The sequence below is a fragment of the Paralichthys olivaceus genome, chromosome 23 (assembly GCF_024713975.1).
Source record: "Paralichthys olivaceus isolate ysfri-2021 chromosome 23, ASM2471397v2, whole genome shotgun sequence".
Taxonomy (NCBI): domain Eukaryota; kingdom Metazoa; phylum Chordata; class Actinopteri; order Pleuronectiformes; family Paralichthyidae; genus Paralichthys; species Paralichthys olivaceus.
In genome coordinates, this window is record NC_091115.1 from 11,079,971 (window position 1) to 11,103,133 (window position 23,163).

At 41.5% G+C, this 23,163-nt stretch overlaps 1 protein-coding gene and 1 non-coding gene across 5 annotated transcripts; both read left to right on the forward strand.

Moving 5' to 3' along the window:
- The first annotated feature begins 153 nt into the window (after window positions 1-153).
- Window positions 154-18,003, forward strand: brd1a (bromodomain containing 1a). 4 transcript variants are annotated; one of them, XM_020109101.2, is made up of 13 exons: window positions 154-822; window positions 2,773-4,183; window positions 4,564-4,732; window positions 4,905-5,036; window positions 5,139-5,267; window positions 6,695-7,007; window positions 7,090-7,407; window positions 9,478-10,068; window positions 10,636-10,777; window positions 11,460-11,593; window positions 12,441-12,550; window positions 13,559-13,713; window positions 15,682-18,003. In XM_020109101.2, the coding sequence occupies exons 2-13, from the start codon at window positions 2,790-2,792 to the stop codon at window positions 15,863-15,865; spliced, it is 3,771 nt and encodes a 1,256-aa protein (XP_019964660.1). In that variant the 5' UTR covers window positions 154-822; window positions 2,773-2,789; the 3' UTR covers window positions 15,866-18,003. The 4 variants fall into 4 exon arrangements, with proteins under 4 accessions (XP_019964660.1, XP_069376320.1, XP_019964661.1 ...); XM_069520219.1 differs by having other exon boundaries at window positions 9,481-10,068; XM_020109102.2 differs by having other exon boundaries at window positions 4,564-4,720.
- trnak-cuu (transfer RNA lysine (anticodon CUU)) lies at window positions 6,017-6,089 on the forward strand. Its single transcript has one exon. It is a non-coding gene; the product is annotated as a tRNA-Lys (tRNA).
- Window positions 18,004-23,163: the final 5,160 nt, after the last annotated feature.

The window sequence follows — 23,163 nt, forward strand, 5'->3', positions numbered from 1 at the left end:
ATATTGAGAGTAAATAAATGCGTCTCTGCGTTGCGTTCAAGGTCATTCCGAGGAAACAGTATTTTCTGAAATTTCAGATCGCAACAAACAATGTATTATGATTGTATCACGAACATGTTGCTGCTGTAAGCCGGTGGTGTCTGGTGACCTGAAGGACACAGTATGGCTGAACCCTGGGTGGGGCTGGGCACTGATCGTCCTGGTGCGGAGACGTGAAACACAGCTAAAAGCACATAAACACACGCTGGCGTTGGAACTCAGATCGGATGGTTGTGGGTTATAAAGCAGCCCGGTGCAGAGAGAGCTAACACACAGAGACACGGTCCCCACAGTGTCCCGAGCTCTGTGTGTGTGTGGGGATCGACATAAAGTCAATGCATCGATCGTGTGACAGATGGGCCATTGTGTGAGAGCTACGACTCGACACTAAACATGACCTCCAGCGTCACACGTAGAGAGCGGAGCGTGCGGGTGGGAGTTGTCTGCTGGAAACGCATTGTTGTGTTGGGGGATGAACCGTCCGTAGAGCCGCTGCTGCTGCTGCTGCTGCTATCCGGTCGACCGCGGCTAGCGAGTGGCTGTAGCCCCTGAATGGTCCACGAAGCAGCTCACCGTGTAGTCATTGTCAGCGAAAACCCACAGGCACCAGAAAGGCCTCTTTCTCTTTTTACTAGCAGCGGTGAAGTCCCCCAGCTCCACCCGTTGGATGAGAACACTGTGTGCGGGTACAGAGCCACTTAGCAGGCCCTCTCCCCTCTGCTTTGTACGGCTGCTGGCTAGCTACCCTCCTCCTCGGCTAGCAAAACTGTTCGTGCATCCGAGGTACGTGCTTTGGTTCATTTCGCTTGTTTCTTTATTGTTCAAACAAATGCTTCCACAGCTTATATATTTCATTTCACACACTGGGTTTGACTGAACGAACGGGCGCACGAGGAGAACTCTTATTCTTCTTTGACGCCATTTGCTCCGTTTGCGAAGGGGGAAGCTAGCTCCTCTCGCTAATGAGCAAGCTAGCTGATGTTTTTGTTAGCAATTTGGTCACTTTTGACTGCGAGGCGTTCGTGGGAACAGAAAGGGGGCGATTGCATCTCTGCACCAAATGTGCAAGTGCTAACTCCTGCACAGTCTAATTCGAATAGCACAGTGGCCGCCTCCCACCGCCGTTAAATGCCCCAGACACCAGTGTGCATCTTGGAGCTGGCTAACAACATCATAGCTCAACACATAGTTATTCACTGTGGTTAGAGGCAGAGGCATTAATGCAAGTTGCACCTTCCCTTTCCTCTCTTTGTCGGCTGAGTTTTAAAGTATAATGCACTCAGATCACACAGTGTTTCACTTATTGTCAGTTTTTCTATTGTTGTACAGTAGAATCAGTTTTTGTCTTGTGTAAAGCTGATGTATTATCACAACAAATGTCCTTAAAGCATGCAACAATATGTTGTAGAGTATGTGTTATTTTACTGAAAGGTCATGCATTACAATTGTCATGTTTTTGAGTCAGTTTGTGCACACATGAGGCTTGATCAGCGGCTATGATATTTTGTGCTGTGCAAAGTAGCAGTCTGTCACAAACCAGACTGTATCTCTGTGTTATCGTGGTTTTTTGAGTTTCTTGACCCTCATTATGCAGCTACCCTTCTTATAACCTGAGCAGTTTTCAGACATTAACTCTGGAAAATATGGACTTTGCCTTTCACTTCTGAAGAATGCAGCAGGAGAACTCACGCGTTCACATCACTAGGGGAATGTTCTAAGCATTGGTGGTTTCTTGTTAGAGGATGCAAGAGGCAGAGTCTGATGTATAAATTGCACCATGGAAAACTTAATGTTGTTGTTTACAGCGGTGTCAGCCATCATAACCAAAAGCTCTCAAATCTCCTTGTCTTTCCAAGTGGAGGCATCTTTGTCAGTGTCTTCTACATGGATCGCACCCCTTTTTAATCCAAAGATATTTGTTTTCTTCCAGTTTTGTTTCTGTCGCAATGTTACACCCCCCTTTTCATCCAGATTTGATTGTTTAGTGACAGTGTTAACAGCAGAAATCACATGAAATCTGATCTTTTCAAATCAGATATCAGCCACTTTCATATGTGGTTCTAAATCAGATCCAGATAAGATATTTTTGAAATCCGACAACCTCAGTCTGCACCTGACCTGTATCACAATTCAATGCAACTTTTACATTCCTCATAATTTTGCATATGACGAAGGGGCGGCGGGTGTCACCTGACAAAAACAAACATGGAAGACAGCTGTGATGGGGGGAGTCAGTGAAGGGACAGCTAGGTTTTAGACGTCATAAGTACTGGGGTGACACATCTCTACAAGCAAAACTTGAGGCGTCATATCGTAACCAGTCTGCATTTGAAAGCATATCAAGAAAAAACATTTAACAGTAAACACTCACATCTGTGGCCTCCATGTTTATCACAGACTTCTTCTCCTTTACTTCTGTACACAGCCTCCATACACTGAAGTTGTTCTTCTGCACATGCGGGTCACATCAGGGCCATGACCAGTTCACATTGGCGTCTGATACTGGCCACATTTTACAAGATAATGTGAACTGCTACTTAATTTGATCTTAGAAAAATCACTAGAAGCACAAATGCCTACAGTGTGAATGTAGTGTTTGAAATTAAATTTTACTGCCGTATAACCTGGATAACCTCAGGAAAATGTCTGGAGTTCAGTGCATGTCCATACTTGACCCTGATAAAATACATGTATGCAGATTCCTAACTGTGCCCCTGCCCACTGTCTCCACAGCAACACGGAGCGTCAAGATGAAGAAGAAAGCTCGGCAGCACCGGGTTGCGGTGCCGCAGAGGCCGCCGTCTCCCATCAAGCCTTCCCCCAACAAGCAGATCCTGACTTACGCCCAGGCGCAACGCATAGTGGAGTTTGACATTGATGGCCGTCTCCATCGCCTCAGCATCTATGACAGGCTTGACGTGATCTCGGATGAGGACCCCATGGTGCAGGAAATGATGGAGTGCACCAGTAATAAAGAGAATGCTGAGAAACCACAGCAGGTCCTCCTGAGGTCAGTTAGATTAAAAAACAACCAGGAGAAGAGAAACGCTGCACTGGGCATCACTGGTCATGGAGAAGGGGCTGGGCCACAGGCCAGTGCTAATACTGGCCCAAAGCTTCCCGAGCCGAAGTTCCGTACAGTGGAATATAACCTTCCAGCAGTTCCTAAGCGTCCAGCCACGTTTTATAAATACATAGAGAAAACCGAGGAAGAGTTAGATGAGGAAACAGAGTATGACATGGATGAGGAAGATTATGCGTGGCTAGAGTTGGTGAATGAAAAACGACGAAGTGAAGGAGTCAGTCAGGTCTCCCACAATGTCTTTGAGTTCCTTGTTGACCGCTTTGAGAAAGAACTGTACCTGGAGAGCCTGGATCAAGGCAGTGAAAAGCAAGCCGCCATCGATGAGGACGCAGTCTGCTGCATCTGCATGGATGGCGAGTGTCACAACAGCAACGCTATTTTATTTTGTGATATGTGCAACGTTGCTGTGCATCAAGAATGTTATGGCGTGCCCTACATTCCCGAGGGCCAGTGGCTGTGCAGACACTGCCTCCAGTCACCCACTCGGGCTGCAGACTGCATCCTTTGCCCCAACAAGGGTGGAGCAGTAAAAAGGACAGATGACGATCGCTGGGGGCACGTGGTGTGTGCCCTCTGGGTCCCAGAGGTTGGCTTCTCCAACACCACCTTCATCGAGCCCATCGACGGTGTCAGCCACATTCCTCCAGCCCGCTGGAAGCTCACCTGCTACCTCTGCAAGGAGAAAGGCGTTGGCGCGTGCATCCAGTGCCACAAAGCCAACTGCTACACTGCCTTCCATGTCAGCTGTGCCCAAAAGGCTGGCCTCTTTATGAAGATGGAACCCATCAAAGAGGTGACAGAAACAGGGGAGCCTACATTCTCTGTGAAAAAAACAGCCTACTGTGGAGCTCACACACCTAATGGGTGTGTGAGGAGGCCGCTTACGATCTATGATGATGCCAAACCCAAAAATGGACTATGTAGGAAAATGGACAAAGGGAGAGCTGCTGGTAAAGGGCATTCAAAAGGAAAGAAAAAGAGTAAGAGTAAGAAGCCTGAGCCCGAAGTTGAAATTGAAGCTGCAATGCCTGCTGCTGTGCCTACTTTTCCTGCTCACAGGTACACATATAATTTAACTTGTTAATAATGTGTGTGTTGTATGTGGTTAGTTGTCCCATACTCAGTTAAACCTAAAGTTGAGGCAGCTCTCTTTCTGAACGATGTATAGCTTTAGTTGTACAAACACTAGTTGTTTCAGGCTGTGACCATATGACACTGACTAATGTTTGCTTTCTCCAGTGATCTCTTTGTAAATTGTTTGTGTAGCTGTTAAGTCTGAGATTACTCTGATAAATGCAATCAAAGGTAACCAGATTCTGTGGCTGACTTCACTGATAAAACTCTGCAAGCAGCTAATAACATGGAGTTTTTGAGATTAGATGTGTTGCTCTCTCTCCCGAGTTCTGTCCCTCTAATACCCGTCTTCTTTACTCCTCCAGGTTACAAACTATTCTGAACCAGGTGTCAGTCCAGAAGAAGAGAGCTTTTGTGGAGCTGGTCTTAAATTACTGGACACTGAAGAGGCAATCTAGGAATGGACTTCCTCTCCTTAGACGCCTTCAGACAAGCCTGCAGTCCCAGAAGAATGCACAACCGGTTTGTTCATCTGTCAGTCAACCCCAGAAAACTTCCATTCTTCATTTTGCTTTTTTACCAAAGAACCAAGCGTCCTCTGTGGAAAAATGTGTTTGCCCTGAAACATGTATCTATTTTGCAAGTAGTTGTGTGTGTTCTGTTCCATTCCTGAATGTTTGTTTTTTTATTTGAATATCTTCTCCAGAGGCAGAATGAGGAGGAGAGCAGGGCATTAAAGGACCAGTTGAAGGAATGGCACCGTCTCAGACACGACCTGGAGAGGGCCCGGCTGCTGCTGGAGTTAATCCGCAAGCGGGAGAAACTCAAGAGGGAAGAGGTAGAAGAGGATGCATGGATAGAGTTGACTTACTATTTTACTACCTGTTGGAAAAAATCTGTTAAATAAATGAATACATTTTCCTTTTGTGCTGTGTTGTAGATGAAGCTGCAGGAGACTCTCCTGGAGATGCAGCTGACTCCCTTCAGTATTTTGCTTAGAGCTCTGTTGGACCAGCTTCAAGCTAAAGACCAGGCCAAGATCTTCGCCCAGCCAGTTGATATTACTGAGGTGAACTTAACCAAATAATTGTTTTCCTTTGTATTCCACAGATCGACACTTTTCAAATTTCATATTTTAGAATATGGCTTTTGTTACTTAGTCATACTTGTCCGAGTCATTGATTTTTTGTGTGCGTTATGTTAATGTGCTGTACAATCTGACCTGGTACAAGGACTTTAAATGCTGTTGGGAGACTTGATTAGTAAAACTGGACTTACGGGTTCACATTTTTAACACAGTCCTTTGCATTCGCTGTGCTATTTTCAGGATGTGTGCCCACTAACAGTCTAACACAGTGGTTTTCTGCCTGATTGCAAGAAAACTGCTTGAGAAATGCTGAAATAATAACACAGTTTATGTTGTGCATTTCTATATAGGTCATAGAAACATTTTTGTGTTTTACCAAAGCAAATTGTACAAGAGTGTTGAAAGGCAGACAACACAGTACCCTCCTGTTAAATATCAAACCGTTGAGCTTCTTTAATCTCTACTGGCTGAAACGGACATAGCAGTTTTCCAATTCCAAAAGGGACTTTGTCCGTCTCTGTATCTATTAAAAGTTACAAAGCTGCATGCAAACACATCACAAAGGTTATCACTGCCTGCTCCACGCCACAAGATCTGATCATAGTGACCCAGGACATCCACCCCCACTCCTTGTGGAGACAGTATTGCAGTGGAATGTGTAATCTGAGACCAAGGATCATAGAGAGGAAGAGGATGCCGTCAGTAAAACCTGATGGCTCGGTGTGAAGCGAGCCCGGCTAGCTCAGTCGGTAGAGCATGAGACTCTTAATCTCAGGGTCGTGGGTTCGAGCCCCACGTTGGGCGTACATTTTGTCTCTAAATGTCAACGCGTCACTCTTAAAACCATCATTATATTTATTAACTTTGCACCTGTAGAAATATCTGTCAGTAATGATCCTCATGAGATTCAATAGTTTTAATATTTAGCGAAAATATGGAATCTCTTAAGATGCTATTGTACAAGCTGTTAAGGATTCATGCACAGACATGAAGGAACTTTTATGTGTTTCTTCAGTTTCCCAAAGTGTGGGCCGTGGCCAATCGGTGGGCACTGCAGGTATTGCAGGTGGTTGTCAGCCTGGACCAAAAAAACTCTTCTTTCAGCAACTTCATCAAAATGTGCATTATTTGTTTAAAAATCTAAATTAAAAATAGAATATATATCATAAAGTAGGATTTCTAATAATTTGGGACAAAATAATTTTACTGCACGGTCACATTTAAATAGCAGAGCACTGCTTTCGCCTCAATGATGTGCTACATTATTGCTAAAGACAGTCTCTGCTTTACCTAAATCGGGCCAAGAATGTTGGATGAACATGCAACATACAGTATGTATTAGATTTTTTTGATTGAAAAATGGTTTAAGTAATATATGAAATACGTCATCATGTCTGCCGTCCCCTTAGGTGCCCGATTATCTCGACCACATCAAGCTTCCAATGGACTTCTCCACCATACGGCAGCGCATTGATGCCCAGGCCTACAACAACTTTGAGCAGTTTGAGAGTGACTTCAATCTCATTGTTGAGAACTGCTTGAAATATAACTCAAAGGACACCTATTTCTATCGGGCCGCTGTTCGCCTCCGAGATCAGGGCGGGGCCTTGCTCAGAAAGGCGCGTCGTGATGTGGAGAAAATCGGCTTTGACACGGAGAGCGGCATGCATCTAGCAGAGGCTCCGGAAATTAAAACACAGACATCCTTTTCCTGGGAGGACGGTAAGGGCAACAATAAAAATTCATGTCTGTGATACTTTCAGGGCAAGGAATATTCATGAAATGTGTTTAATTCTTTCCTTAGTGGACCGACTACTTGTACCAGCCAATCGGGAGCATCTGCCTCTGGACAAGCAGCTACAGCAGCTACTGGAGAAGTTTGACCTGACCTGTGCCATGAAGTCCAGCCCCTCCCGCAGCAAGAGAGTCAAGCTCCTCAAGAAAACCATCAATGACATTCGCAACGAAATGAGCCTAAAAAGAGTCCTACCCTCCCACCACCGCTCTTCATCCACAACTCCCTCCACATCAGCATCAGCATCATCGGCTCCATCCCACCCAGAGATAGGGAAACCCAAAGAAGAGAGACTGAAGCCCAATGGACATTTTCCAGATGATGACGGTAGGTGTAATCTTTTGGTTGACGTTGTGCTCGTCATCCAGCCTCCTTCTCTTTCAAAGAGAATCACATGCTCTCACTATCCTGAAACGCATGCGAGAGATTAGCCCCCTCCCCCACACATGACTTCCTAAGAGCAAAACAGTCACATAACAATCATTTCCAAGTGTGTATGAAACATGAGTGTGTAGTCGTCTTTCGGTGCTATAACATTAGACTAGTTCCAGCCTCTGATTTGCTGCCTATATTTTAGACTTGTTTAGGGAATAAAAAAGAATGAAATTGGGATTAAATCAGATTATCAGGCTTCTACATAGTATTATTATTATAAATCCCTGCCCTGTGAGGTGAGCATCTGCTTGTTGGGTTAATTTGATAAACCAAACAGTGCTGTTTTTATTTATTAATGTATTACCTGAAATGGGATTATTAGTGCTAATATCATCTGTAATTGTCTAGATACAGATTTTTACTTTGACATTGGCCCACACCTAACATTAGATAGTACGCCAGTAAAGTAAATCTTTATTGGAGCGAAATGGATCCAGCAACATTATGTGAACCATAAAATCTGCAGGTTTTGTTTCCCTTCTGCGAGTGTAGGTTCAAGTTCTGTTCACTGGGATGTAACCCCAAGATAGAAAAAAATACAGCCAATATAGAAATAACAAATGTGGGTTTTAGTTTCAAGCATACATTTATAGTTTTATTTTTACTCAGTAAAAGCTTAAAGTAATAGAAAAGTGAATGAGTCAACTCTGCATAGATCAATGACATACAACCATATAGTGGATAATAAAAACTATTCTAGAGGCTCTGTAAAGTATTAAAGGTTTTGTTCCAAATTATTGAACCAGACAGGTGTAGCTTAAAGTTTAAATAAAGACGATGTTTGTGGAGAACAGGTTTTACTGGTGAATCCCCAAAACATTCCTGTGCGTCCTTGTGGAACTGATCCCTGAAAAAAATCCAAGGAACCATCTCATCCACACAAAAACTCCTGCTTACATTCATAAACAAGGTCATAACAAAGTGATTGTGCAGCATCACACACTGCGTCAATGCAGACGCTTCCTCCAGCCATAACTTGCAGCACCCGCTTAGTTGCATTAAGTCGGCTGAAGACGGCATTAGAATAAGCTAGTGGAGGGAAAAGAAAGAAGAAAGTCATTTCATGTTCTCATTTTTTATTCATTAAAGTGCCTCAGTGTTATGCTAAACAGGCCCTAGTTTTACTTACATGACAAACCCAAAAGCCAAATGATGTAATGCAGTGTCAGCATTTCTGCAAACACAAGGACAAGGTGGATGTTACAGCGCATCACTGTGGGTCATTTTTTGGTTTTGTCACAGACTTTTGTTGTACTTGTTATATTTATACTTTCTATGAAAGCTTTCTACTGTTATTCCACACTTAAGTAGCTTTTCTATATGGTCAATCCTTTACTACAAAACATATGTTATTTTTTATTTTTGTTTTATTTCTAGTTTCTCTCTGTAGTTTCTGCGTAATTCTTCAAACTAGCTGACAGACAAACACAAATACACCTATGCACAGGGAAGGAGTGGAAACATAACTTCCTTGTCTGAGGTAAAAAATAAATATAAAACTACTGGTGGTTTATAATAATCAACAACTATTAAACTAGCCTTTGTTGTCTTGAGCTAAATAATGTGTGTTGTACTTAATTTAAGTAATGAATGCTGATTCTATAATAAGAATGATCGTTATCATATTAGAGTTTATAAGTTGTTTCTGAAACACTGTTTGGCTGATGTACCTGCCTGTCTCTAACTGACCTGCCTGCCTGTGCATGGCAGAGTCTTTAGCTGAAGTGTCACTCACAGCTGAAGCAGAGATGATGAAGTTAGGGACCACGTCACAGAAAAGTCGTCTTCCAGCAGTTGTCAGACAGTGCCTGTTCAGGTGTTTTGGGGGCGTAGCTTTGATGAGAGGACCGATGGGAATGGGTGGGATGTATCGTTTGCATTTTTGTAGCCTGCCCTTGCTAGCTGTTCCAGGATTACCAACCCTAGCTTTATGTGTTTGTTGTCTCTTCTTCTACCTCACAGTAGACAAATGTCTTCCTCCCAAACTCGAGCCCTCAGACTCCATACCACCCCACATCCACTCAGACACAGACCCTGAGCCCCCCACCCTCAAACCAATCGACGACGGCCCAGATTGTGATGACAAGACTCACTCCAAGCGAGTCAAGTTTGATGCAGAGATCCCGGACCTACTCTCCTCCACTCCACGCCTCAATGGCCACTCGCACGATGGCCTTCAAAACTCTTTGCTGGACGGAGACGTAAGCGTGGTGGCCACGTCGACTCTTGCCGAGCCCACGGGGACAGTGAGCCGAAGGACGGCGGTGCTCTTCCGCAAGTCGAAGGCCGCCAGTCCCCACAAGCCCCAGCGGAGCAGAGATGATGGGGGTGATGGCGTCGACAGAAAAGAAGGCAAGGAGGAGGAGGAAGACGAAGACGGCGCCCAGCTGGGTTCCCAATCCTTCCTGTCAGTGGTCATACCCAGGCTGGAGACGCTGCTGCACGGCAAGAAGAGGAAGCGCACCGGCAGTGGAGACAGCGAGGAGGGGGAGGGGGGAGGAGAGGGGGAGCATGAAGAGGAGGGGGAGTCTCCCATGAAACGCCTCGACACTGGTGAGAAGTAAACAGAGAAAAATATGCTGAAAGTAGTTCAGTCTGTTCATTCAACGCAGGTTTTCAAGCTTTTTACAATTTTTTGAGTTTCACAGTGTGGGAATGGAAAATTCTTCAAACACCTGCTTAAATTCGTACAACAGTGTTTCTGCTTTGTTGCCAACGGCTCAAACTGGATTTTACAAACATTGCATGAGCTGTTTCACTGCTTTTACAAATAAACACAGACAAATTCCAAACAGCTCAGCAATAAATAACAGAGACCTGTTTATTCTTTCACATCTGTTTGACTCTTCATCCTGTTGGTCACACAGTCATCAACGTGTGGCTCTGACTCATTGTTGTATTTATATCATTGGTTATGAATTTACATATGATGCTAGGGATTATTGTTCATATACACTATTTTTATGTTTGTATTTCCTTTTATATCATTATTTTCTATACCTGTACATTTGTATCTTTATGTATTTCTCTCTAATATTTCTATACCATTTTTATAAAACTCAAGGACTCTCGTTATTTTATTGTTTATTTATCCTGAATCTCTCCCCTGTGCTCTCTCAGGTCTGTCAGGTGGTTTTCTGGAGGTGGAGGAGGAGAAGGAGCTAGAAGAATCCAGTCGAACCAGCAGACCTGTGGAGCCACGACGACGCTGTGCCTCTGAGTCCTCCATCTCCTCGTGTAGCAGCTTGCCAGGAAGCACCAGGTAATCCATCAGATAAAGAAATACTTCTGCATGTCATCACTGAGTATTTGCAGCAAAATATAAATGAATAAGCTGTGAATAGTTTAACACTGGCATGGTCAATGCAGGTCGTTCACACATACAGATTTAAAAATTCACTGAATTAGACCTGGCTTTGCAGCACACGCCTACTGCTGAGCCTGACAGACTCAAAAAGTGCCCAGCCTCACTGCAGGGGAGAGTTTAGAAAAGATAAATGCCCTTGGACGCTGTGCAAGTGAAAACCAGGCAAGAGTCGAGTACTATCATCTTGATTGCAAAGGAAATGGATACACAGTTGTTTAATTCTGCACTCCACTACAGGAACTTTTTTAAACTTCAAATAAAAAGATGGCTGCAGGTCTCAATGTCTTTGTGTAGTTAGTGAGAGATAAAGAAGAAGAAGAATGAGGAAACAAATCTCAGTGTTGGTCTCTGTGGTTGTGGCAGAGAATTGGAAGTTACATAAACAACACACCAAGAAAAATACAGATCACATGAGGCCAGATACTGTCAGCAGCTTTATAGCTGTTTGTATGACGACAGTATCCATTCTCCCAGTTTTCATTAATTTCATTAGTCCAACACTTTCCATGTTCAAGCCTTCAGTCATGGCACCTGAAGTTTTCTTTCTAAAGTTTTCCGTCTTTCGTCTCGTTTCCAGCACTATTCTCAGTCTTCCAAAATGTGGGAAGGGAAAACCTGCCTTGGTCCGGAGAAACACTGTGGACGATAAGAGCGAATTAATCGCCTGCATCGAAACCGGGAACTTTGCAAAGGCAGCACGAATCGCTGCTGGTAAGTTGTGTGAAAACAAACTGCATGTATGGGGGGTGAGGGTTAACATTTTGGATATAGATCTATTTTATTAAATTAAACAAATATTATTAAAATGATAATACGCATAATATAGTGTTTTCTTGTGAAATGTTTCCATTGAATTGATGATTGAATTCTCTTCTTCATTGCTTCACACTTAAATTTCACTAATGGAGTGCCATAGAATCTTTTTTACATTAGCTCATTCAATAAACATGTTTTACAAAGGGCCCTCACATTTTATTTGCAATTGTGCAGTTGTTTCTTCCCAGACACAACCTTGACAGTTGTGTTGACTGTAAAAGATGCAGTACAGTATGGGGCTGTGTATATTCCCAGATGTCAGCAGGTCCTGTAAATGTTAAAATGCCTTGAATATCAAGTCACAACTGGAGAATTGGCATTTTATTTTATTTTCTCTTCTCTTCAACATCATTTTCCTTTTGGAAAACTCTTATATGAATGAACTTGCGGACACCTGGTGTTCACACACAAAGAGCAGGGCTGGAAATCAAACGCAGCCACCAGCCAAATTCTTGTGACTTTTTTGGCAGTGACCGGCGAGTCTTTGCACTCTGTTGCCACCTCGGCACGTAACCAGTCAGCATCTGGAGAAGATTCCCTCATCTAAAATCCACATTTGGCTGATTAAACGACACAAATGGCTGATAAATTTCAATATCTGTCATCACCGCCGGTCTCACATGCGAGAAAAAAAAGCTGCTGTGTGCTCGTGCACTTTAGAAGCATGGCTTTTGGAAAATATTTTTCTGTGCGTGTTTGAACCCACACTTAACTTTGTCTGGTGTTGTTCCTGCTTCCATAGAGGTTGGCAACAGCAATATCTGGATGCCCGCTAGTGCTGCAACAGTTGCATTGGAACCCTTAAAGCTAGTTTGGGCCAAATGTAGCGGATACCCTTCCTACCCAGCCTTGGTGAGTGTTAGTTGTCTTTTCACTCCGATGTTCTGTCGTCATCTCTTCTCTTTGGAGATGTTGAAACCTGATTCTAACAAAATTTACATGGACTTTAATATTCAGACTATATCTTATTCATCATTTCCTTTATGATGGTTACATAAGTTTCTAATAGAATATTCCATTTATATTCCTGTTTTAGGGCTGTCAGATTTTCCAAAAATCAAGTTCATTTGACATGACACATATTAATTAGAATATATTTGACTCCCCATGCGCTCACAGACAAGGTTGAACACTGATCGTCTGTGGTGCCTCCTCGGCTGCTGCTAACAGGTGAACAGATTTGTTATGAGGCAGTTGCATGGGACAAAGACGACAAACAGCCTCATCTTTAATCGTTAATATGCCGTCTATGGTGAAGAAACCAAACTATTTGTACAACAGAACATCACTGGCATACTCCACCTAAAGGTCAAGTAGGTCAAGCCGATAGTGAGCCCCCTCTGCTGGATCAGGAGACTTTTTGTTTGGTCATGTGTCGTCGAGAATTTGGTAACTGCCGTATGTCGTTGCTGTGAAAACTCCAATACTGCAATTAACACCTATACATGTTTATGTATTTGACTTAGGTCCAGATACCCCATATGTCTTTATTTGATTATAATGGATTCTGAGTATGACCTTATTCGGGTTAAGTTAATCAGAAAATGCTGTTTATATCAGAATATTGGTGTCCATGTAAACATAGTTAGACTTATCTCACAGGATGAAGAAGGAATTTTTCCTTTTAGGTGTCAAGAGGCCACTGAAAATGTTCTGTTTCTCCTCTAGGTGGCAGCGTTTCATTGTTAACCAGTTTAATTTGACCTTAGTATGAAAGGACGGTTGAGTAAAGAATGTTACTGCCACAAGCTGGTTGCTTGTGCGTGTATAAAGTCGTAGTATTTTATACTAGAGTGATTCTGTGTGTTTGCATAATTGAGCATGTGTGTAACCCCCCTCTCGCCTCCCCCTGCTGTGTAGATCATTGACCCCCACATGCCGCGCGTGGGCTGCCAGCACAACGGGGTGTCCATCCCCATGCCCCCCATGGACGTGCTCCGCATCGGCGAGCAGATGCAGTACAAAGCCGAAGAGAAACTCTACCTCGTCCTCTTCTTCGACAACAAGCGCAGCTGGTGAGTGTCGCTCTCTCACTCTCTCAGAAGAGGAAATAATTTAAGCCGCCGCAGGTTTTTAACAAGGGTTAACCTATCAACCTGCCTGTCATCCGATCATTATTCTCCCGTGCCTGCGTGACATCGAGTTGTCAAGAGACGATAAATGGCTTGCGTTTCGAGAGGCATTTGTTGGACATGTTACTGCCCCCAGAATATCTATTAACAGTGTCAGCTTACGTTTAAAGTATAACATGTTAGTCTGTACACCACATGAACATTGTATATATTTATATTGTGATCAGGTTTGTATTTTATTGAAACATCTGAAAATATAAACGGACGCACAAACACGAATAGATAAAAAATAATTAAATAATTGAGAAAAAAACCTACACACTTCATCCCCCTGAACCAGTCCCCTGACTCGTACAGGACATGACTGTAAAAGGTTTCTGAGTTTCATTGAGAGTGAATCATTTTCTTCCTTTACTCGTGTCTGCTGTTATTATTGTTGAATACCAGGAACTGAAAATCCTTCGCCTGGTTTCCTAGAAACGACCTGCAGGGACCGGAGATTTCTATTGTGTTAGTTTATGTTGCTTCTGTCTATGAGTACTTGTGTCTTTGTGTATTGTGACCATGGTACCTCCACCATATCTCAATGACGTAGCCAAACACCAAAGTTGGTCCTTAAATGGCAGCTTGCAGTTCAGTGTGGCAGAAAGTTTTTGAACAAAGTAATTTACATTCTGTTAAACAAATCTCTGCAGGTCGTTCAAACTCAGCAGCTCAATCACATTCCTATTCTTGTATTCCTGGTATCCTTGAAACCACTCAAATTTTTCTCTATATCCTTTCTTTCAAGCTTAGCATTTACAGTCACAATAATAAAGTATTGGTAGCATTTAAGGGCCGCTATTACCTTCCTGCCAGTCCTGCGACTATTATTATTCAGTACTAGGAATTGTTTTTGCAGTTTATACCAGGTATTTTCATTCACATTCACGCAGCATCCCTGAAATAACATGATTTTGGTGCATACTTGTTTATAGTTTGTGTTCAAGTGAGCTGCTTTCAGACATGCTCTGAAGTCTGCGGACGATATGTGAGGAGGAGTGAGCCCATGTGAGAGTACAGCAGGAAAATGTCACAGTGGACGAGTGGGTGTGTTGATGGTGATTTTTAACAAGTGACAGACAAAACTGGAAAGAAACAAATATCTCAGGATTGAAAAGAGACATAGATGCCAGAGCCATTGCTGATGAGTGCTGACAGAGGTACTTTCTGTCTCCTGCATGCTCTACCCAGAAGCCACCTCTTGCCTGAACCCTCCTGATATTTTCCTGTTGTTGTGAACGTGTCTGAACCAGACAATCTCTCGCTGCGTGTTTCAGATGGGAAAGGAAAACTCCCAAAAATGTCCGGACCAAATTTTATTAATGTTTTGCTGAGAAACAAACTCAAACAAATACTTGATGATTCAGTTTAAAGGCAGTAATTCCGATATTACAGTAAAAAAAATGTTTTGTTTCAGTTGATTCTTTAAAAGTAGTTCACCTGTAACATATATTTAGATTGAGCATAAACAAGGCAAAAATCTGTGTCCCTTCATTTTGTAGCCATTTTACTTTTGGCTAGACGATATGTTTAAAAAATCTCATCGATAACAACAAAAATAACTTTCTTTTCAGAACACAGTTACAAAGAACTTTACAGAGTAAAATCAAAAAGAGCACACAGTCAGTATGTGAACAAAATATGAAAAGTAGAACATACAGTCAAGATGAAAACAGCAAAACATACGTAAGAACGACAGGTGAAGGGACCTCAATAAAACTGAGTGTATGAAATAATAAATCGTCATCATATATTTTAAACTTTTTATCTGCAGTTCTGTGTAGTGATCCCTTTAAATTGATGAGGAACACATTCGACTTTAGCTTCTGCCCAGTGATGTAAAGTCGATGCTTGTTCCTCCTCCCTCAGGCAGTGGCTTCCTAGATCCAAGATGGTTCCTCTGGGGATGGACAAGACCATCGACAAGATCAAAATGATGGAGGGACGCACGTCCAGCATCCGTAAGGCGGTCCAGATCGCCTACAGCCGCGCCATGAACCACCTGAGCATAGTGCAGGACGAGCCAGTCAGCGACCTCAGCGACGTGGACTGATGGTGCTAGCTTGGCCTGCCTCACCCCCACACACAAACACACACATGCAAACTTGTACCTCTCCTCTACCAAATACCCTCCCCTTCCCTCCCCTCCCCTCCTCTCTCTGTCTCTGTCTCTGCAGGAGACTCAAATGTTTACTGGGCACCTGCTTTAACAGGTGGTGTCCGCTCCTCATCCATTCCTACTCGTACACACTCCTCCTACCATGTGCCGATGGGATACGGCTGCTGCTGAAATGAATGTGTCTATCTGTCCTCTCCACCTCCAGGCTTGTAACTGTGCTTAGAGACTGCTCCCCTCCTTTTTTATTTTGTCACTCCCACCGTCACTCCACCAATCATGTCACTGTCATTTTCATTTATCACTTCGGGGCATAAAAACACCGTAGTGATTGATTCCGTACATTTCAGATGTGTCCAGGGTATCATGACCTGCTGGTGAGACAAAAAACAAAACCACCAGTTGTATTTTTTGGCTGCTGCTGATTCATTTTTCAACTTGGGCTATATCCACACTACTACTATTGTTTGAAAACGTCAACTGTGCTACGGATTCGCCTGGTGACCACACTACTGGTAGTTTTAGCTTAAACACAGAAGTTTGGAAACACGGTTGAACCTGTTTTTAGTTTCCTGACGGGTGGAAACAGATGTTTGGAAACAATGGTGTAAACACTCAGCCGCTCACTGATTGGGTGTTATCAGTCAGGATGTAGCCTTCGTTGGGCTCCTATCACCCCCCCCCCTTCCTACATAAAACAACCAGCATCAGCCTCGGCTACCGGTGCAGAACACAAGATGGATAATGAATTACTAGCATTGCTGCTGTTCAGTCAAATTCTACATTTTACATACATAGAAATTATACACCTGCTTACATGTGGAGGAGACAAGCTGTTATTTGAGCGATCTGTGTCCACTGCCACAGACGGGAATTAAATCTGATATGGACCCAAAGCACGTGTGAAAATGCTGCTTTCAAAGGACAACGTAGCAGAGTGGATGTAGCCTCGGTCCGTTATTTCGCTGTTTTCGTTAAAAGTTACATTAAAAAACGAATAGTAGCTGATAAAGCAGCTTAAGTGGATTAAAAACTAATCATGAACATTTCCCTGCCTACACAAAGGCTCTTTAGTTGTGTTGAATCATCTGTATCCAAAGCTTATGTTTAAGTTCACATTTACGTACTGACATCATCTCCATTTACAAATCTCTTCCTTTTGTATTTAAACTGTAAATAACATGTACAGTTGCCTGATACTAACTTATTTTGTAGTTTTGACATAAATGGGTACTGTACAGGAGTTTTTCTTAGTATTTATACTTGATTCATTCTCGGTGACGAGGGCTGTTTTTGCCAACGCTGTGCGATCCAGACGAATAAAAGGCCTTGGTATTAAGGAGATTAGGGCTAAAATGTCATGTCCCTGAAACGTATGAAAGTATTCCCTTCATTTTTTTAACTTATTGAAGTTTATAAGCATAAGCTTCCATTTGGCATTAATCCTCTTTTTGTATAAAAAATAGTTTTAGTAAATTTTTGTTCATATATATATATTTATATCATTTTGAATACATGGTAAAGACAGTATGTGAAGCTCATACAGGCAGTCTGATGTGGACACAGAACGTATAATGTTCTCAAGAAACCAAAAATGTTGCTACCCAGATATTTTTGTTTCACCAATTATTTTCTGTGTGACGTGTGAAGTTGTTGCCAAAAAAAGTGTATTTTTTACGTGATGATACATTTGACTGTTACTTGGTTTTTGCTGTAGTCGTAGGGGAGATGATGCTTGCGTTAACTTATTGTAAAGTACTTGCATTACTTTATATTCCAAGGAAAGACGTGAAGACTTGATTGTGGTAAAGTGGCACATTTTATGGTGGATACTTGCCTTCTTTTTAAGTAACCCCCTGTTTTTTCTAACCTTTTTTTTGTAGTTGTTGACTGAAAGACTTTTTTCATTTTATACTATTGCCTATTTTTTTTCCTGGGTAGCATTTGGGTAGTTTTGGTATATTTCATTTTGTACTTAAACTGTAGTAGTTTTTTTAATCAGGTCATATGAAATATCGCTGGGACTGTTTTTTTTGTAGCAAAGCAAAAAATAAACATACAAATAAGAACATGTACCCTCATCTCTTTCTCTCTTTCATTTCCTTCCTTTGTCTCTGAGCGACACGGAGCTTCATTCAGAGCGTCGTGAATTATTCATGTTCCTCTTTGTTGTTCAAATAAATGTTTCAGGCATCTGCATACTCACGACACAATCAAGTAACTAAAACAAGCCAAATTTCAAAAAAAGCCAAATTTGGATTTATTATTACTTTTATTGTTATTGAGTCTTATCTGGTGAACGAGAGAGAGAGAGGGAGACTTAGAGGGACTGTTTGTCCTTCATGCTTGGCAGAGGACGGACACTAATTTAAACCCACCACTTGCCATATGGCACAGTACCATGCTCATCTACTCAGCTGATGATTGTCCACTTACATTGCAAATTGTGTCCTATAGGCTGCCAGCTCCATAACGTGGAGGGTTAGTTGATGAACTGTAACGGAACACATACAAAACATGATTGTTACAGGCTGCAACTCACTTTGCATGTGCGCTGACCACCAGGGGGCACAATTACACAACTATGATAAAAAAAATAACAATAATAAGAATTTCTAAATTATTTCTTGAATGATTCTCCTGTGTATAATTCCCTGAAATGACAAGTCAAGTCATTCCACTTGAATTCTCATGATCGCTAGTAAAAACATAGGGATGATACATTATTGAAGCTTATACAGCTTCAGGAGATGTTTAAATTACATTGTGAGTTTCCCTTCTTCAGTTCGCTTTTAATGCTTTAAGGCCTTAACTGCCAATATACAAATATTCAAAGTGCTTACATAAACGCCATCATGACAAATTGGAAAAACAAAATAAGACGATACAAAAAAGAATAAATTGATGAAATAGGAAATAAAATAGTTAAAATAACAGAGCATTGTAAGAAAAGAGTCATTATATGATTTAATAAAAGGCTGTGGCAAACAGAGGAGTTTTCAGCATCGATTTAAAAGAACTGAGATTTGCAGCAGCAGACCTCCAGGAGCTTATTCCTCAAAATGTGGAGCATAGAAACTGAACGCTGCTTCTCCATGTTTAGTTATGATTGAAAACAGACCTGCTCCAGACGACCTGAGGGGTCTGGATGGTTCATAACGTAGCAGGAGATCAGAAATATAATTTGGCTCTAAATCATTGAAATGAGCAGACTGAATTACAAACAAAACACATCAAACCCTTAGTTGAGTAAAAGTGCATCAGTTAAATATTAGTCGAATTCACTTTAAGTACTCATGCGAAAAAACTGTCTGATGAGTGATAATTGTTTCCAATGCATCACTGTGCAAACAGTATTTTACTGTAGTAATAACCATAATAATTCAACTATTTTCTGAAGAATGTCACAAGGTGCTTTAGAAAGAAGTTGTAGCTGGTTGAGTTGTAGCTTTACTCCAGATTTCTTTTCTATATGTTAAATACATGGTAGTTTCACATGTATGGGTCTTGAAATTAAACTATATGAGGGGTTTAAAGGGGAAATGTCGAGTAAAACATAGAAAGCTGAACACATGTGACACTGTGTAAATAATGAAACATAACCAATTAAATAAATGCAGCTTAGTCACTAGTATATAATAATTCATATTTTAATATTATATATTTATATGTTCAGTATATTTCCCTATGAAATGTAGTGGATAGTGAATGTTGAAGTAAAGCTAAAGTCCTTCTCCCTGCTGGTCCTTCTCTACACTGGCTGCCTGAATCCAGTAAGATCGATTTTTAAACACTTAACAGCTCCACTCCAGATCGTCGGTCTCTGAACTATTAACAGCTCCAAGGACTGAAACAAATTGCTGAAGTAGTGTGACTCTGTGAATGAACAGCTGGAAACACACCTTCCTTTTCTCTAAGAACAAACAACCTTGTATTTTACTTTCAGCTTATTTAAATGTCACTTCTCTGTTTTGATTCTGATCCTGTTTATAGGTTGTATCCTTTTAATTTTTTCTGGTTTTACTACGGCTTTTGTTTTTTTTATCACCGTATATCTTTTATCTTACTTGTTTCTTACAACAACCCTGCATGTTTTATTGTTTCTTCTACCTCTCTGTGCTTTTATCTATTTTACCCTTTAACTTGTTTTTATTTTTTTTGCAGGTGCTATAAACATGAATACAATTTATTATCAGAGCCACATGTCAGTAATGAGAAAATAAGACTTATTTTAAATTGTAGAGATGCAGAAACTGTTTTCTTTAAATTGCTTTGTATATTCTAGTAAGTATCTCAGAATGTACTTCTAGCCTTTCCTGTTTTTATCCAAATTGAGTACTTTTATTATTTTTTTGAATCACTTTATTCTTATTAGTAGTACCTCAGAACACACGTATAATAGAAAGCCTTTACTGATTTTATCTGAGTTGTTTGTCTATTTTAATAACTTATTTTTTATCTGTACAGGCACTGACAGAGATACCTAATCATGTGTTTCTACTAGAAAGCCTTCTGTGATTTTATCTACAGCTGTTTATTTTATCATTTATTTTATTTCTGCCTTTGCTTTATGCTATTTTAAAGCTAATTATTATTATTAGTAGTAGTCGTAGTAATAGAAGTACTAGTGGTGGCAGTAGTATTAAGTGAGAGCTACAAGTTAGGTATCAGCTTGTCACAATGAGGGGGCTGTTTTGGGTCCGTCCACAGGGGGCCGCTGTGGTTCCACACAAAACCTTTCTCCGTGTTTCCAGGAAGTGACACAGAGACTCGGCTCAGCAGCTCACCTGCGGCTACGCGCCGCGCTGCTCAGGTAAATATCAGTATTCAGCTTCCATCACTGTCGATGCACCCAATGTCAATTAATGCTAAATCAAACATGGCCGCCTCTTGGCTCCTCTCTGCTGCAGCTCAGCTCAAAGTGTCCTCATGTCAGTCACTGACCGTCTGTGTCTGTCCGTCTCTCCTCCGTGTTCTTCTTCTGTGTCCCCGAGAGACAGATTCAACTGTTTTTGTTTCTGTGCTGATGACTCACTTTACAATATTTCTAAAACAAAACTGGGAGCAAGGCAACAATAGAATAATTCCAGAGTAAACTCATAATATCAGCATTTCTTTCCAGGAGAAAGTTATAATATGACGAGGAAATGAAGGCATATTACAAGAATAACTTATAGTTTAAAAGGTTACAATGTTATGAATATAACGAGGAATGAGTTTAAAGTGGTTACTTAACGAGAAAAAGTAATATGAGAATAAAGTCGTAGTTTACTGTGGGGAAAAGGTCAATATTACAAGAATAAAGTTGATATTTATTGACTGAAAAGAATTATTATATTACTTCAATATGAACTGGAAAAGGAGTCATAATTTGATTATAAAAAAAGTATATGAGAATAGATTCATATTTCAATAATGAACAAAAGCCATAATATTATGAGAAAGGTATATATATATATATACACATATATACATAGTTTAACAAGAAAGAAATGAATAATATACTCTTGACTAAAATCACACTTTGATGAGAAAAAAATCATAATGTAGCCAGAGATGATTATACAGAATAAATTTACAACTTTAATATTCACATATCTTTTCATGCAATATTAAGATTTTATCCTTGTAAAAGTACACATTTTTTTAATCATAATATTCCAACTTAATTTTTGTTAGTTTACAACTTTATTCTCCAAATCTGAAATATTTTTTCCCTGTGGCGCTAATACTTGTAGATAACCGGCCCAGATAAAGGTATAATAGCATAAAACATATAAATGAGGTACCAACTAAGAAACCTGGAGAGCAAGTGCTGTCACACTTGTGGAGTCAACTCTGTGGGCTCATTCAAATGCATGTTAAGAGACCAAACGGAGGAACGTCTCTGATGCAAATGTGACTGAAAGCTGTTGAAATATGCATCGTACCTGAGCCAATCCAGCCTCTGTTATTTCCAACCACTTACATTCAGAGAGGTAAAGCAGGTTTATGGGGATTAAATGAGCTTGTAATGGGCCCTGTGATATAGAAAGCCACCTTCAAGCCAAGCTGAAAGACATCTCCCATCTTTATAAACAATTGCAGCTAATGTAGTCTCACGCAAACACACAGCAGCGAGAGATGCCATCCTTCTCTCCTCTCTATTGTCTGTCTGTCTTCAGCAGATACTAATTGTGCGGGGAGGTAAACACCGCAGTGAAGTGGAGAGGACGGCGAGTCAAGCGTGAATATCAATCTCCCCACATCAGTGTCATCAGATGACTTTGACTGAGTTGAGACGGGCTCATTAGAGGGGTGCGGTGGCGGTGCTAACATCCGCCACCGCACCAGCATGGCTCTGAAGTTGTGGAGGCCCAGTGAACACACAGTGAACAGTGTGTGTGTCTGTGAGTGTCTCTGTGTGTCTGTTTGTGTCTGTCTGTGTGTGTCTGTGTGTGTCTGTGTGTGTCTGTGTGTGTCTGTGTGTGTATGAACGCACCCAAACATGTCCTGAGATCTGATCCTGGAGATCACGTCCAGAGGTGGTCTGAGATGAATGTTTGTTGAATGTATGTTTGTTTGTTTGTCTGTGAGTTTGCGACATTACACAAAAACAACAGGACGGATTGATACCAAACTCGGAAGGGGGGTGTGTTATGGGTCAGACAAGAATCCGTTACATTTTGGTGCAGATCTGGATCACAGGGCGGATCCAGGATTTTTTTCACTTCCTTTGCAAGATGAGGAGTTTTTTAACGTTTTAACCAATTCCCAGTGAATAATGAATGGATCTGGATGGAAAAAAAAAGAAAAAGATTGCGTCACTGGGATGCTGTCAGGCTGTGTCATTCCCTTAAATGCTTCCGACAAATGCGTCCTTCTATCCCCGTGAAACGAAGCCTCCAACAGGTAGATCCAACCTATCCCAGGATTCATTGTGCTTCAGTGATGAAGCTGGCAAGCAACGAGACATCCAGTGCTCGAGTATCACAGCTGAACTGAAATCCTCTGTAGACCAGACATTCTCATTTCGATTTGGCTTCATGGTCTACCTTGCCCTCAAAGACCGCCTCCTCCATGCGCCCTCTGAAGCACACAGCCTCTGAATAGAGACACAGCTTTAGAGGACTGATATCTAACTAGTTTGTGTAACTTGGTGCAGTGTGGCTGATTTTAAGGGGACTGTTGGGCCTTGGCGGAGGTATGCGCTCCATCTTGGTGCTACTGCAGTTGGTGTATGTGTTGATGAGGCT